The sequence below is a fragment of the Electrona antarctica genome (genome assembly GCF_951216825.1).
Source record: "Electrona antarctica genome assembly, chromosome: 18".
NCBI classification, from domain to species: Eukaryota; Metazoa; Chordata; class Actinopteri; order Myctophiformes; family Myctophidae; genus Electrona; species Electrona antarctica.
Window position 1 is genome coordinate 27,190,306 of NC_136799.1, and position 16,611 is coordinate 27,206,916.

Sequence of the window (16,611 nt, forward strand, 5' to 3'; positions counted from 1 at the left end):
ATCTGCTTGAAAGGACAAGTATGGCCAACAAGCCAAACCTATTTCCATCTATACAGTCTCAATCAATCCGTTACAAACAGTACAACATGTTCATGAACACATATTCCACGTACCAGCAACCCTACAACTTCAGTGGTCACATAGCAGAGCCTCAAATACCAAGGACTCAATCGAAATGGACTGAGACAGTGGAGACTATAAGCGCTACAAAAACATAAAATGAACTAGATAAAGTGCCCCTCGGGGCACAGGTCTCCACCAGGGCAGGTGAGGTTGTGGCCTCCTGGTGGCGTTATAATAGGCCAATGTGAAAAGGGTGCCATTTCTTCTTACGCCTTGGATGGCAATTGGATGATTTGAGAGATTTTGTTCCAAAAATGTGTTTTGCAAAAATCCACCTGTTGGTCGCGCTATAACAGGCCAATGTGAAGGGTGGGATATATTCCTCAGCCTAGTAGAAAAGTCACATTTCACATAAATTGCATACTGCAATCTCGAGGAGTAATATCAAGAAATGTGTTTTACAAAGGTCGGCCTCCTGGTGGCGCTATAACAGGCCGTTCTGGAGCAGAGGTTCAACGTTGGCATCCATGGAGTGTGTGTGCAAACTTTGGCATCGACCGGGTTAACGGTGCCGGAGATTAGCTGGTAACAGGCGGACGGACGCACATACAATCCTGCAAACTTTGAAAGCCAATGTTAGCCAATTAGGATGGAATATGAAATATTGGACAGATCCGTCTTGAACATATGACTATAGAGATAGTGTGTCACGATTAGGGGGATTTTTGGACAGAATCTGGAGGAGTAATATCAAGAAATGTGTTTTACAAAAGTCGGCCTCCTGGTGGCGCTATAACAGGCCGTTCTGGAAAATGTGTGGCAGAGGTTCATCGTTGGCATCCAGGGAGTGTGTGTGCAAAATTTGGCATCGACCAGTTAACGGTACTGGAGATTAGCTGGTAACAGACGGACGGACACACACACACAGACAGACTCACACACGGACGGAGTGCAAAACATACTCTCTCCCCATGCCTTCAACCTGGTGGAGACAATAAGGAATGTGTGTGGCGAGTGGCGCCATTATCATCCTGTATAAATATCTCCACTGTGTATTTCGGCTATTCGTTCCGTTCATGATTAGACTGGCTAGACGTCACTAGGTGGACAGCCACTTCTCTTCATTAAGAACCTGCAGGTTATTACATAAGCTGGACTGCTGAAGATGACAGCTACACCTTCAGCTCGGCTTTGTTGCAGACATCTATTTTTGGGGCACTTCTAATGATGCATGGGGATGCGGCAAGTAATTGTCTGTGGTGCCATTTTCTCATGGAGCCCGGGAGGAGGGCGATAATTAGGTGACAGGAATAAACAGAGGGATATTATCTATCTGGGTATTTGCTGTCAAGGCAATATGAGCAGTGAACCCCGGGAATGGAAAATTCAATACTGTCTGGGTGTGATCGGAATGAAATTTTAGTCCACTGAAACTCTAGTGTCGTCAAAGGGCAGTCTGGCATGTTTAGCTAACACGCAGTATTCTTGTTCTAGTTTCTAAACTTGGAACATGCTTGAACATATTAATTCTGTTGTGAAAATGTAAATGTTCATTACTTCTTCAACTGTGCAAGTCCGTGATGGACTACGTAAAGGCAAACAAATGCAACATATCAAAGTAAAGCCAGTAATGGAAAAGGGCCCATGTATAATATGAATGAAGCTGTGAATAAAGTATGAAATGTATCGACACCAGTATTTTATACTGTATAGTCCTTTAACAATGTCCAGAAACGGTTTCAACTTTCCAGGTACAGTATATCAATGGCCCGGGCCTAGAGAGCTGACGGTGAGGGCATTACACCTACTTTATCCCATTAAAGGGGAATTCCATTTTTTCCCCACCATTTTGTAATTGTATTATGTCCTCTACATTACAGACTAGTACAATTGACTGCCATCTTACCTGGTAGAGATTATTATTGTTCAAATATTGTTATTGAAATTTAAAGCTGCTATAAGCAATAATATGTCAACATTTAAATTACTTTACAGCCAGCAATGGGTAGAACGCTCCCAAAAAATTTAGTCTCTATGACATCTAGGGGCCACAATCTGCATTCAAAGAAGCTAGAAGCTTTGTCATTGGTCGAAAGAAAACCCGGTCGCAATGACTAACCAATCAGGAAGCCTAGATGTGTCACAGAGACTAAATATTTTGGGGACGTTTTACCCATTGCTGGCTGTCTGAATACAAAAAAATAAGTCATTCAATTTTGACATATTATTGCTTATAGCAGCTTTAAGGACAGACAACAGATACATGACAACAAATACAGAACAGATACAGAACAAAACAACAAACACCAGTATTCAACATCAGAGGCGTCTGGGAAAAATGTGAGGACCTGTGCGAACATTAATTAATTAATTCACGTTTATTTTGGCCTTCAATTTGCAAGTATTAACTAATTGAAATTAACACCCCGAAATATAGCCTAAGAGTAGGCTATATGAAAGCCTTTTATAAATTATACTATTGGTATTTCACACAGGTGTTGCCAAATAACTAATTATCTTGCCAGTCAGTTGCATATGACATATCTAGGTCATATCAATTTAATCAGCAGAGGCTGCAGAGCAGTGCTGCTTCTCACTCTACACACACTGACTGACCAGCTAAAGTTTATGCCTACTTTAAACCATAATATGACAACCCTTGGATTAATTCTTCTGAAAACGAGCAGCAAGGTAAGTGATTCACACATTCAGGCGGGCAGTGTGTGTAGCTGACTGCTGACCACTGCGCTAAACATTATGACAGGCGTGTGGCGAGAGAGAGAGAATCCGCCGTTCCCACTTCAGAGAACAGAGAATTGACGAATATATAAATCACTCGGATGTTACTCACAATTAAGCTTGATAATCCCGTCTAGATCAGTTTTAGCGCGGGACCACCACGTAGTGCGCTACTTGATAGATGACGCAGACACGCAATGTCAGTGAGACTAAATGGAAAGTGATTGTTAACATTTTTGTGTAGTGCGACGGCACCGTCTGCACTACCCACCCTGCTCAACATTCATGTATGTAGAAAAATAAAAACCAAAAACTGTATGCTAATGAAAGTAGCATACAGCAAAGTAGGTTAGAAACGGTTGCCAGACTCTGGTATATTTCTGAGTGGAGCCCCTGATTGTATATTTAAGTTCTTTGAGTTTGAGATGTGACAGAACATCCTCCACCCAGCGTGTGTGAGATGGCGGCGCTGCCTATTTTCTTACCTGGTAGAGATAGAAGTGTCCAGCAGTTTCACAGGTGTAAGAAACATCTCCCGGCACATCTAAGCTCTCCTGTAGTCTCCCCACTTCTCTGAGCAGCTCCAGTCTTCTGGCCAGGACATAGTTGACTCTGCCGTACCTGGACACACAAAAACACAGCACACTTAGCGTGTTCTTATGTAGAAACATACAACGCAGTTGAGAGGAAAGTTGAGTAGTTTGCCACCACTAGTTGGCCACCACTTACCTTCTACATGCGTGTTCCTAACGTCCAACACAAATCTCAATGAACTACATACTGTATGCAGTTCATTGTAACAGCAGACCTAAAAACAACTTGCACAATATAGGTCTGCATGATGGCTGATTTCTCAGAAAAAAAGTAGTGGACCTAGATACATAATTTTAAGCCATCTGAATCTAATTTCTGAGACTTAAGTCTGTTTGTCAGCCCTTTGAAGTGCCTTAAATGTAGATCACCCAATTTCTTTATTTTGAAGGACCTACATACATTCTGTCCAAGAAATGTACCTGGGAGTACCATGGGGCACTGGTGTCATATGAGATATTTCAAATTTAAGTAACAATTACTAAAAAAGTGCTCTACTCACAGTTCAAATCTCCATCCTACGGCATGCAAATTTGGAAGTCAATAATAGCCAATTGGAATGGAATAAAATAGTTAAGTGGCCTCTTATAGCAGCACCATGAGGCAGATAGGAAAGATTAGTCATGATTCATGACATTTTGTGGAAAATGGGCCTCTTCCGCAAACTTTGAAAGCCAATTGAAACATCTGACATATCCATCTTGATCACTTGACTACATAGATCATGTGTACCGATTTATGTGAGTATTGGACAAAATATGTAGGAGTAGTAGCAGCAGCAGTAACGGAAAATCTTGTCAGGCGGAAATGGGTGTGTATGGGGAGTTGCGACATCAGCCAAGGTATGACCAAGGGTTCAAGAGTTATAGGGCAAACTGGTTCTTCCATGGCATACTGGTAGTGTGCTTGCAAAGTTTCACACCAATCGGCACAGTGGGGCCAGAGATGAGCTGTTTATAGACAAACTAACAAACCGGGACCAGGCCGAAAACATCACCTTCCAGCTTTCGGCTGTCCGGCCTGGCGGAGATGAGATTATAAGAAGCCCTGTTGTTCACTGAGAGCTGAGCTTCATATCACACTGCTTTGACAGGAAATGCTGTAAATACAACTGAAGACTCAGCTTAAAAAGTTTTAAACAGGGAGAGTTTACCTCAAAATGTTATTCGATATTTAGATGCCAGAAAGACCGTAAGACATCAAATGTATAAACAATTCTGACAGTTGCAGATATGATAGCAAGATTCAATTCAAATTATTCTTGTCCAAACAGTGCTTGTGTTGGTCTTTTGACTAAATGTTTTATGCAATTTCCGTTTTCATTTTGGACAGAAGATCATAAGGTAAATGCAATATTTCTAGAGTAAGACTAAAAATATCATGAATCCCATTGTAAAGCTGACACACCGTTCAGTAACGTAAAGTGATTTGTAGGTGGCAATGAGACAGGCCACACACCTACACATGGGGTCCAAGGTAGGGTGGCATGGTAATACTGGAGGTAAGCTCTATTTATAGACCCTCTGCAAAGCTCCTCAGTCAGCAGATGACTCAAACACAATCCCACTGTCCTGCCTGCCTGGTCGGGATAAAATTAAATAAAATGGTGAGTGACCTTGTTTCACAGAATGTGAAACTGTGATGCACAGAAAGCATCGTCATTTATAATACATCAACTGTAACTATATTTAATTATGTTTCTAATCTAATAAACCAGATCTTGACAAACCATCACAAAAAAGGCATTGATATGACATCAAAAAAGGTGTCACCTCAAGGAGAATATTGTATAGCAAAAACCCTATCACCAAAGATCAGAAGCATGCAATGATACGTGTTGGCCCACATTGCTCTGCCTATTGAACTGTGTAGACTACATCTTGGATATTTTTTTTTTGAATTTACTCGTTTGTGCAGACATACTTTCAGCTGAGCTGAATTTAGGTGCTGCAGGGAAAAGAGAGATATTGTTAATTACTGTATTAGGAGCAGAGGGGAAATATAGTTAAGAGTAGCTTATCCTTCCCCATTAGGAATTCAGTGAAGGCGGCCTTACAATTTTCATCCCGTATAAAGTGTGTGTTATTTAGTTCGCTTGACTCTCTCCAGATTCCTATACCATCGGTGGGTTGGAAGGAGTCTGGTGTGCCTCCCTATATTATAGGGAGGCAGGCTATTCTACACATATGGCAGGCCTCAAAGTTTAAAACCTCTTCATTCTTTAATGGATGTCTATGGCTGCATCATTTAAAAAACAATTGTCAACTTGTTGATTTTGCCATTTGTGTTAGTAAGAAGACCCAGGCTGGATCAACGGAACTGGATCTTCAAAAAATAAAACCAGTGAGACGCCCTGAGGGCGAGGTCGCACACATCTGCCTGGGTGACGGCAGGCTGCTGGGCGAGTGCTGGCGCTTTGGCATGGGGGGGTCAGATCAACATATGGAATGAATTCTGTACTGGCCATATATGGAGCGTGTCTTGAGTGTACAGGGTTTGATGAGGTCAGATCAACATGGTATGTCAGAACAGGTCAGCTCCATATATGGAGATCTAAGGGTGGCGGCGGGGGCAGTGTCTTGAGTGTACAGGGTTTGATGAGGTCTGGCCATATATGGAGCGTGTCTTGAGTGTATAGGGTTTGATGAGGTCAGATCAACATATGGAATGTCAGAACATGTCAGCTCCATATATGGAGATCTAAGGGTTTGAGATTTGAGGTCAGATGTAGAGTTGCTGGCCGGCTCCATAAATGCAGATCTAGGTGATGATCCAGTCTTCTCCATGTATGGCTATCCAGGGTTTGATGGTCAGTGTTGTGATCTTCATATATGGAGACGGCCATATATGGACCGTGTCACGAGGCGTGATGGACTGAGGGCCATACATGGTGGTGTGACGTGTCACGAGGCGTGATATCACAAGGCATAATGGACTGACAACCATAGATGGAGGTGCGTAATGTCACGAGGCGTAATGGACTGACAACCATATATGGAGGCGTGACCTGACTGACGGACGGGTTTTGCAGGTTTTCAAAATGATCTGCGACCTACGGCCTCAATAATAATGAATAATAAAAAAATAAACAGGAGGTAGATTTCTTTTTTGTGATGTCAGAGGCAAGAGTGGATTTAAGAGCCGTTTCACCAGGGGTGGGCAATTATTTTTCCCAAGGGGCCAAATGAGAAACAGAAAATATTTTGGAGGGCCGGGCCAAAAGGCTGAACTTAATTATGCATAATATCAATTTTATTTCTGTATAAAAAGCATTAAATGGCATTGTTTTGCAAAGCAATGGTAAACAAAATGTGAAACATTTGACTCAAATTATAGGCAGTGACTATTTTACATCATGATGATGTACAATAAGAGCGCCACTCACTTCACATGGGTGTGATTTTTTTACTTTCTACTTGCAGGCTTGAGACGTTTCGTTTCCCAGTTGAAAACTATGTTTTTGTTTAAGTTTCAAGTCCTGTAAATACTAGCATTTTCTTTTAACAATGAGAACATTAGAGGTAGCTCTCTGTTCCATTCGGAGGACACTGGAGGTGTCACTTTCACAACCCATGCTTACTATCAGCGAGTGTTGACTCACAACCATTAAACAACAACGTTCTGAAAACAATAATAAACCAACCAGTGATGGTATTGTTGAGACTTGGCAGCCTGGCAGGCGCTGTATGTTGATGTGTGCACGTTCGTTCTGCCAGATTTACTTTGTGGTACAACGGTGTCGATCGAGTGTGCCGATCCACAAGCTCACGGCGCATCGCCCAAGCGTTCTGAACTTCAGAAGCATGCCACATTCTGGGCGCAACAACGCCTTACGATGCAGCATCTTAAAACATCTTAACTTTATTGGCGAGGCGCGTTAGAGTGGGTTAAATAAAGCAATGAAGCATATGGGTTTTAACTTGTCCTCCTGCGAGGAAGTTTGGTAATCAAAGCATGCGCCTGCGCCTACCGTGTTGTGGAGCTGCATGCTTCATGGCTATTTGCATTCACCGACGTTGTTATCAACAATAAATCCAAAAAGCCGACATTTTCGCATATGAGGGGGGTAAAGGAAGGAAGACAATCACACGCAATTCACGTGCACAGTTGACGTGCAGATTGTGTGCACTGTGAGAATGCATGGGCTTCAAAATAAAAGCGATGCGGTTTTAGTCCACCCATAAGGTAATTAGAAAGTATGTTTTATTTTCTGATTATCAAGTAATCTTTCGCGGGCCGGTCAGAGTCAGCCGGCGGGCCGTATTTGGCCCGCGGGCCGTACAATGCCCAGGTCTGCGTTTCACCATACAATGTAATGTCAATAAGTTTGTGTGGTTTAAGATTATAAGCTTTAAGATGCTCGGAATAGCAGCAACCATAACATTTGAATAAATATTCAATGAAGCCGCGCTATTTATATCCAATGATGAGTTTTTATTGGTTTGTGGGGAAAATTAAATTTCAGCTGATTCATGCAAAACGTAGCCAAGACTATTTCTTCCAGAACCTTTGTATGCTCAGGTTGAGAAGAGGAAGCTTCCCGTTTATGAATTTTAATTGTTCAGAAAGTTGAATGAATAATATCTCTTAAAATTTCCATTTCCAGGATGAGTTCTTTATGCAACTGCACAGGTGAAATGTAACTAAGTGGGAACTGATCAAAATTACCACCTTAGTACCAACTATAGTACCATATAAGTAATGGTATGACCAGTGTGTGGAAATCCAACCTCCCCCGACATATCAAGATCAGTTTCTTCGCTGCGACCGTGGAGTCTGTTCTCCTCTATGGCTGTGAATGCTGGACACTAACACACGCCCTACAGAAATCCCTGGATGGATGCTACACCAGAATGTTGCGTGTGGTTCTGAACATCAACCAGGACGAGCACATCACCAACAAGCGTCTGTATGGAGCATTACCAAGTGTATCAGAGAAGATAGCAGTAAGGAGGATGAGACTAGCTGGCCACTGCCACCGACACCAAGAACTCCCGGCCAAAAAGCTTGTACTGTGGGAACCAACACACGGGCATCGATCGAGAGGACGCCCCACACCTACCTATGTGGACGTACTAAAGAAAGATGCTGGTGCAGAAAGCACAAATGAGCTGGCCAGATGTATGGAGAACCGAGATGACTGGAGACGCCGATGGAGGGCTCGTCTGAGGACGACGTAGAGAGAGAGAGAGTACTATAGTTAATAAGTACTATTTTTCAGCCGGGGACAGCAGTGGCTTAGGGGTACAGTGGCCGGTAGAGCAGCCAGATGGGAACCACGAGGTTCCTAGTTCGATCCCGTGGTCCCCCAGAGCTGAATGTCGAAGGCTCCAAGTGTCCTTGGACAAAACTCTGAACCACTAATTGCTCCTGAAGTGCAGGGCCTTGCATGATTTCCTGTGCCATCGGTGTATGAATGTGTGTGAATGGCCGTGGGTGAATGCTATATCTATGTAAAGCGTTTCCGATAAAGGCGCTATATAAATGCACCATTTACCACCCAAAATAAATAAATAAAAAAGGTCTGGGTACACAGGCTAGTGCTATAGTAACAGTCCTAAAAAGATTCCTAGCATCCTTATTCTGGGGGGAACATTTGCCAAAAAAAAGCAGACCTACAAAAGGCTATTTTTGGTGAAGATATTTAGTGTAGATAGAAAACAGGAGGATCGAGGCCTAGTATAGAGCCCTTGGGAATATTGTCTCATCTCTGTCTCTCTAGCGAGGGCTGAGTCTCATCTCTGTCTCACTAGCGAGGGCTGAGTCACTGTCCCTCAAGGCAGACTATAATGCACACACATACACACAGTGCAAGGTGCTACCTTGCACTGTGTTCTTGTTTGAGAGTTGTTCGATTTGATGTTACACACTTCTCACAGAAACGTCAAGGATAAACACAATAAAGTCAGTGACTTATTTCCATTGTGGTCCTTGGTCTGAGACAAACAAAACAAAACATAACATAAAACAGGCAATACAACAATAAATAACAGTCGAGAACTATAATGCTAAATACCGATTAGGCCATAAATAAAATAACCGACTGATAATAAATACTAAATAGACCATGCTATTCTGCAATGTTTTCTAAAAGCCATACATGCTTTGACCCTTTGTTTGAAAAGAAGATGACTGCTGATGCTCTTTATTGCCAGGGGTACCAAGTTCCAGTTTATTCAAATTAAAATGAGCATTATTAAAATGAGCATTTTCCCATTTCAGTTTTGAACATGGGCAAGTACAGGTCTGGAATGCAGACTCTGATTCGTGGGAATGAACTTCGCCAATCTTCTTGCTATGTTCTGCCACAAAGCAGTCTTCATGTATTTTTTGTGCACACCATCTATACAGTGAGTGCAGTAGAAGAGCAAGGTTGCACAGTAGTATACTGTGACATTTTCCACCCAACAATAAGATTGAGTTGGAAGCAATAAAATCACTATTCATAAAGAGACCCATCGCAGCAGTTCTGCCTGTCCAGTTCAGCAGCATAGGGAAGAAAGGTCTGCAGAGACTAAGCATTTAGAAAGTTGAATCAACAAAATTGTAAGTATCAGTAGTCAATCAAGTTAATTCATATTTCATTTCAGATAGGTCAGTGTAGAGAGACAACCATGGCCAGAGAGCAGAGAGACATACAAAAGAAGATCAGGGTCTGATTTGAACATTTGCACGTACATCTCCACCAGCGGACATCTCCACCAGGCCGAAGGCGTGGACGACACGCTGCCCGGTCCAAACACGCAAATTGGTATACACAGCATCTCTATAGTCATGTGATCAAAATGGATCGGTCTCATTTTTCATATTAAAACTAAAACAAAAATACATCGCATGGACGCACCTGGGACATATCCTCAGTGATGTATCCCAAGGTCATCAGGGTTTCGGGTCTAGTGGTCCAGCCGGGGTGATCAAGTCCCGACTTACATCCCAGTAGCTACCCTCGATCAGTCCCATTAGGGAAAAACCAGGGACACACAATCAGTTCCTCTGGAACTACTTTTCCTACTCTGCCAGGCACTTCATTCAGGAGTGGTGGATTCTCGAGCCGCAATGGTTCTGCAGGCTCCACCTGGCCCATGGTGGTGCCACAGGCTCCGCTTGCGGCTTGAATGGCCCTAAAGGCCTCACTGTGGGTTTGTTGTCTCCACCAGGCCGAAGGCATGGGGAGAGAGTATGTTTTGCACTCCGTCCGTCCGTCCATCCGTCCGTCCGTCCGTCCGTCTGTGATCAGCTAATCTCACACACTCGCTGGATGCCAACGATGAACCTCTGCCCCAAAATGTCCAGAACGGCCTGTTATAGCGCCACCAGGAGGCCGCTTTGTGCAAAACAAGTTTTTGGACAGTACACTACAGATTTTGTCCAAACATCACGCAAATTGGTACAGTCTCTCTAGAGCCCTTCAACGAAACGGGTCTTTCAGATTTCTCAGACTCCATCCTGATTGGCTAAGATTGGCTTCCAAAGCAAGCAGGAGTGCTCAGTTTCAAACAAAATGCTGCAAATCATGAACACATCGTGTGATTTCCGTGAAATTGTGCACGCACATTCCCACTAGGCCGAGGAAGAAATGCCACAAATGCCACAACTCAGCCTCAAGGTGGCGCTATAACTGGCAGAAAAGTGTTTTTACCTCTAACTGCACAGATCTGTGGATAACTTTGTATGCCAACTCCCTAGAGGCCAAGGAAAAACCTTTGCCTGGAATTTTTCACATCTGCTCTTTATAGCGCCACCAGGAGGCCGACATATGTAAAACACATTTTCTAATATTACTTTATCCAAATTTCACGCAAATCGGTACACATGCTCTCCATAGTCATGTGATCAAGACGGGTTTGTTTGATTTCTCATAATCCACCCTCATTGGCCACGATTGGCTTCTAAACTTTTCAGGAGTAGCCCGCTTTGTACCCGTTTTGTACAAATCGCCACAACTACTCAACGCAGCGTCCGATTGTGGTGAAACTGTGCATGCATATTCCCACTAGGCTTTGGAAGAAATGCCATTTGACAGTTTTCAAATCAGCCTCATGGTGGCGCTACAACAGGCCAAGCCACGTCACACACACGCACGCATGTACGCTGCACGCACGCACACACGAACACGAGAACACGCACACACACGTTTATATTGCTCCTAAACATTTTGCCAAACATCACACTCACACTCCTATCCTCCTGGTGGAGACCTGTGCCCAGAAGGGCACTTTTTCTAGTTGGGCTTCTTCCTCACGGAAGACACAGGCTGGGGTGCCAACCCATACTGCTCCTGGGTGCCGTCTACATTCCAGCTGCCACCCGTCTCTCCGGTGGTAACCAGACTATTCCTGGTTGTCACGTAGTCTATTCCTATGAGTTACTATGAAAAGAATACATCGCATGGATGCACCTGGGACGTATCCTCAGTGATGTATCCCAAGGTCATCAGGGTTTCGGGTATTCCAACATCATACCCCTCACTCAGGTGACCCAGCCGGGGTGATCAAGTCCCGACTTACGTCCCAGTAGCTACCCTCGATCAGTCCCATTAGGGAAAAACCAGGGCCACACAATCCTTACATCCTGATTGCCCAAGATTAGCTTCCAAAGTTTGCAGAAGTTTGAAGTTTTGAACAAAAAGTGTGCAATTGCTGTGATACGTTGCACACACATACTTTGCACACACATTCCCACTAGGCCAAGGAAGAAATGCCACCCTTTTTTCAAATCAGCCTCATGTTGGCTCTATAACAAGCCAATTTGCATTTTTACCTATAGCTGGACCGATTGGCATGAAACTTTGTACACAAACAAAAAACCTTTAGCCTTTTATAGCGCCACCAGCGCTATCCAGACCCGATAAGAACATACCAAAAATGAATTTTCCTGGTTTTCTATGACCAAATTTCGACTGCCTGGTCGGCCCACCACTTGTTCTGGGAGATTAATCTCTCAAATAGTCCAGTAAAACTGGGCTAAGGGCTGCTCTTGCTCACTCAGGCCAATGTTGAGAGGGTAATTCAGGCAGGAATGGGGGGTGACTGCAGGCTCTGCAGGGAGAAATACACTGGGAGGGCTGCGATGCCTAATGAAGATAAACCAGACATATGGACCATCGTAGGGGTATCGAGTGGCCCCTGTCACTGTGTTGGCTCAGACCAATTATGTGCAGGGCAGCTGGATTGCTTTTATGTACAGTATGTGTGTGGTCAGCCTTTGGTGCAACCGACTTTGTAGTGCAGATGCGAAGAGAGTAAATCTGTAACCGTGTAATGTATATTCACAGTGAATGAAACCCTTATGCATGCACACAATGATGTATGCGCTTTAGTTGAAAGTTCACACATTTCCCCCCTACATTTCCATGTTTGTTCACGAGCATGTGTGTGTGTGCAATGAATGCACGTGTGCGTGCGTGTGTACAACACATCCATCTGTTCCCTGCTGTCCTCACCTGCTGAAGTCTTTCTCCGTCTCCAGTGCCTCCTCTCCGTGTCCCAGACGCAGGAGGTGGCGTTCGTCAATGTCCAGAGCCATGATCTTCTCAAATAGCTGGTTCAGAGCCTGGTGGAACACAAACAGCATGAAGAAGGGCTCCGGCACATCATTTGTTTTATTTTATATAATTTTTTATCATGTTCTATTTTGAGGGCCTCCTATATACAGCTTTTGTCCCAACACGTCTCAAGATTTGCCATTGACAATGAAAGGGGAATTCAGGTCAAAATTCCGCTAAATATGACATAAATGAAACATCAAAACATTAAACGCCATTGACATTGAAGGGAAAATGTACGTCATATGTAAACGAGCAAATCAGATGCTGATCCATGATGATGTATAATAAGAGCACCCCTCACTTCACACGGGCGTGATTTTTTTACCTCTTGTTCCTTGTGGAGGAGTTTGATTTAAGCGTTTGCCACTGTTGGAACGCAGTAGAGAAGTATTGTGAGTGAATGGGTGTTTAGCATCCTTTGAGGCATGATTGTATCCTTGTACACATTCCATGAGAATAAGGCTTTCAGTAATTACATTCAACCATATATTCTCCCCTTCAGCGGTGGATTCGTCGGGCAGGCTGCCATCAGTGCAAAATAGCAGCAGATTACTTTATGATTAAATACTGAGAGCAGAACACAGGGGTCACAGGGGACCTTGGATGTACATATTTCCTCCATAATTCGGACATGGCTTTTTCACCTGATTAATGGGCACCTCTGGGGCGGAGAGGAATTCTCAATAGAAAGATTCACTGTTATTTTTCACACAAGTTTCACTGGCCTAATGAGAAACGTTGAAAAGATGAGTAGGTGTGGTTTGTGTATGTATGTGTGTGTGTGTGCGTGCGTGCGTATTCATTTAACAATACTTTACCTGGTTTGAGTGTGTGACGATGAGGGTCCTCTGCTCAGGGAAATTGTGATAGAGGTTGGAGATGATCTGGACAGCAACATCTGTCTTTCCTGTTCCTGGCGGTCCCACAACCTTGAGAGATAAGACAGAGAGAGCAGAGAATCACAGTTAGCAGTTAAGTCACGTTGAAAAAAATGCCCCTGAATCAGGGATAGCTTTGCGGTTGTGACAGTGAGGTCCATGTGCCTGTCAGAATGGGATAGCCCAGCTCCCTGTTGCTAGTGCCACATGGGCAGTGGTGGAAAGTATCGAAGTACATTTACTTAAGTACTGTACTTGAGTACAATTTTGAGGTATTTTAATGTGTCAAATTTGTGGTACTTTTACTTCTATTCCACTACATCTCAGAGGCAACTATTGTACTTTTACTCCACTACAATTATTTGAAAACTTTTAGATTTTGATTATTATTGCAAACAGCTCTACTGTATTTATATACTTTTCGGCGATTTGTAAATAGCCGATCTACAAGCTCACAATGCGTTAGGGCTGCACGATTAATCGAAATAGCAATTTTTTTTATTTGGACGATGTCAAAAAAAGAAAATCGTTTTTCACTTTAACTAGGGAATTTACGGTAAATCCATAGTAACTTCCTCCTCCCTCCTCCTACCGCACAGGGAGAAAACTTGAAAAAAGGAGCATTAACATGTCTGCCACGGGGAGCGATAGTGTTGTGAAGGCTTTCACTTAGAGATCCATATATGGGGATTCAAGCCTTCTTGATATTTTACATATTTCCATGGGACATCTGGGGGTGGCTGTTGCGAAGGCTTTCACTTAGAGATCCATATATGGGGATAACCTATAGCCTCATATATGGAGACAACGGCGATATCCAGCGCTGACATCAGATTAATGTGGAAAGTCCAAAGATGGATATACACAGTGGAGACATCATCGTGACACTAGACTTGCAGAGCATAAAAGGCGGCTCCCATGGCTTCTAAACCTCAGATACCAAACAACGCACGCGGTATCTCCAACATGTCAACACATACGAACCAAGGTATCTGGCTTTACAACCCATATACCTTGGATAGCCTCTATTACCTTTGGCACGAGTCCTCTAGATGGGACAGAATAACTGGCTAATGGCTAAGCAACCGTAGAGCATTGAAGTAGAGGTTTCTACATCCCGGTTAAGTTCGTATCGAACACCACTGTCGTGGGTCCTAACTAAATAACCAGCACTGGTTCGAGCTATTTTACAGATAGGAACGAGGATTTTGTTGCTAAAACAGGCAAGACAAAGTCTGTTGTCTGGAAAAGGTTCGGCTTCTTCCCCGGTGTAAAAGTTGTAAAAAGTCGGTGCCTGTGAGAGACGCGAGGCAACACGAGTAACTTGTTCCAGCACCTGGAAAATAAACACAAGCCTAGCGCCGAATGGGAAGGCCTCATTCACATATAAGACGCACGCAAGAGACACTTGTCTTCTTCGTGTCCTGTGTCTTGTGTGTCGCACGGCTCGCAATCCATTTCCAATGGGAGTCACGTGGTTTGATGACACAACCGTGTTGCATGGCTGTCTTCTGCCCCCCTCCCCCCCATGCAACAAGGTTGTGTCATCAAACCACGTGACTCCCATTGGAAATGCATTGCGAGCTGTGCGACACACAGAAGACACAGGACACAAGGGTCTCTTGCGTGTGTCGTAGGTGTGAATGAGGCCGAAGAGTGCAAAGCATTGCGGGCTGCTGCTGCACAACAGAAGCTTATAAACACTGTGTCCCAACCTACTGTCCCTTAACACTGTTTATTTTGCATTGAGGAGCCATGTTTCTCTCACTGTCTGTGTAAGTGAACTCTTACTTATGCTTTGCCGTATGACATGTTGCATGCTAAAAATAGCTGATCTGCAAGCTCACAACGCATCGCCTCCGCAACACGTTGTGAGCTTGTAGATCGAAATCGAAGTTTCAGAGTTTTTTTAGGCAAATCGTGCAGCTTGTAGATCTGCTATTTTCTAAAATGTTACAGTATTGTACAAAATTGAGTATTTTTCCACCACTGCTAGTGCCACATGGATAACCCTCGTGCAGCAGCTGTGGTGCCACTCGGAATGCCAGATCAGCCACACACCTCACGAGGCAAGGACACAGAACCAGGCAGCAGGGAGGGAGTTATACCAAGGACGACGGTAGCTTCCGAGCACACCTTTGTGTGTTTTGTTATCGGAATACCACCGCCCCCGCAGCACACGGGTCGGGTACACAAATTATTCAAATTCACTTCAAAAGATAAATATTCATGAAGCATTTTAGGCCTAGCCAGTGTCATCTCAGGTGAGCATTTGCCTCTAAAATTAGTGACCACAATATAACCTTGCTCCAGTTTACAGAATTACACACAAGAACCTCTGTGGTTTCGCTAATGCTAAATAGCAGCTCACCACTCGTCACAATGCAGCTCGTTGTGAGCTTGTAGATTGGCTATTTACGGTGGGCCGCACCACCATACGCCAAAGCATAAATGAGGCTCAAGATAGAAGGCCAGCCAGGCAGGCAGAGGGAGAATGTGGCTCGTCTTGGCTGCTAACAACTGTAACACATGCCAGGGAGGGATCAGACAGGCAAGAAGAGCAAGCCGCGTATGCAGAGTTGTTTTTACGAGTCTGCTGATAGCCAGTCTGCCATATTTACGCCTGCTAGCTATGTGATAAATAACTCAGAGCATAACTGCCAGCTACCAATCACCAGGCAGGAGTGGCGCCACTATCAAAACCTGTGCATAATACACATGCATCCGTGTCTACTCCTGCCAGGACAGCTCCAGTACACAATAGGACTGTCTGAAAGTGTCTGATTACTGAAT

At 43.9% G+C, this 16,611-nt stretch overlaps 1 protein-coding gene across 6 annotated transcripts in view; it reads right to left on the bottom strand.

Moving 5' to 3' along the window:
* aqr (aquarius intron-binding spliceosomal factor) overlaps positions 1 to 16,611 on the bottom strand; it is an 88,647-nt gene that overhangs the window by 31,024 nt on the left and 41,012 nt on the right. For all 6 annotated transcript variants that reach the window (XM_079528505.1, XM_079528507.1, XM_079528509.1 and 3 more), the window contains exons 24-26: positions 13,759 to 13,869; positions 12,836 to 12,945; positions 3,288 to 3,423 (exon numbers count right to left, since the gene is read on the bottom strand). In XM_079528505.1, coding sequence (XP_079384631.1) covers positions 3,288 to 3,423; positions 12,836 to 12,945; positions 13,759 to 13,869 — 357 coding nt within the window. The remainder of the gene's footprint in view (positions 1 to 3,287; positions 3,424 to 12,835; positions 12,946 to 13,758; positions 13,870 to 16,611) is intronic.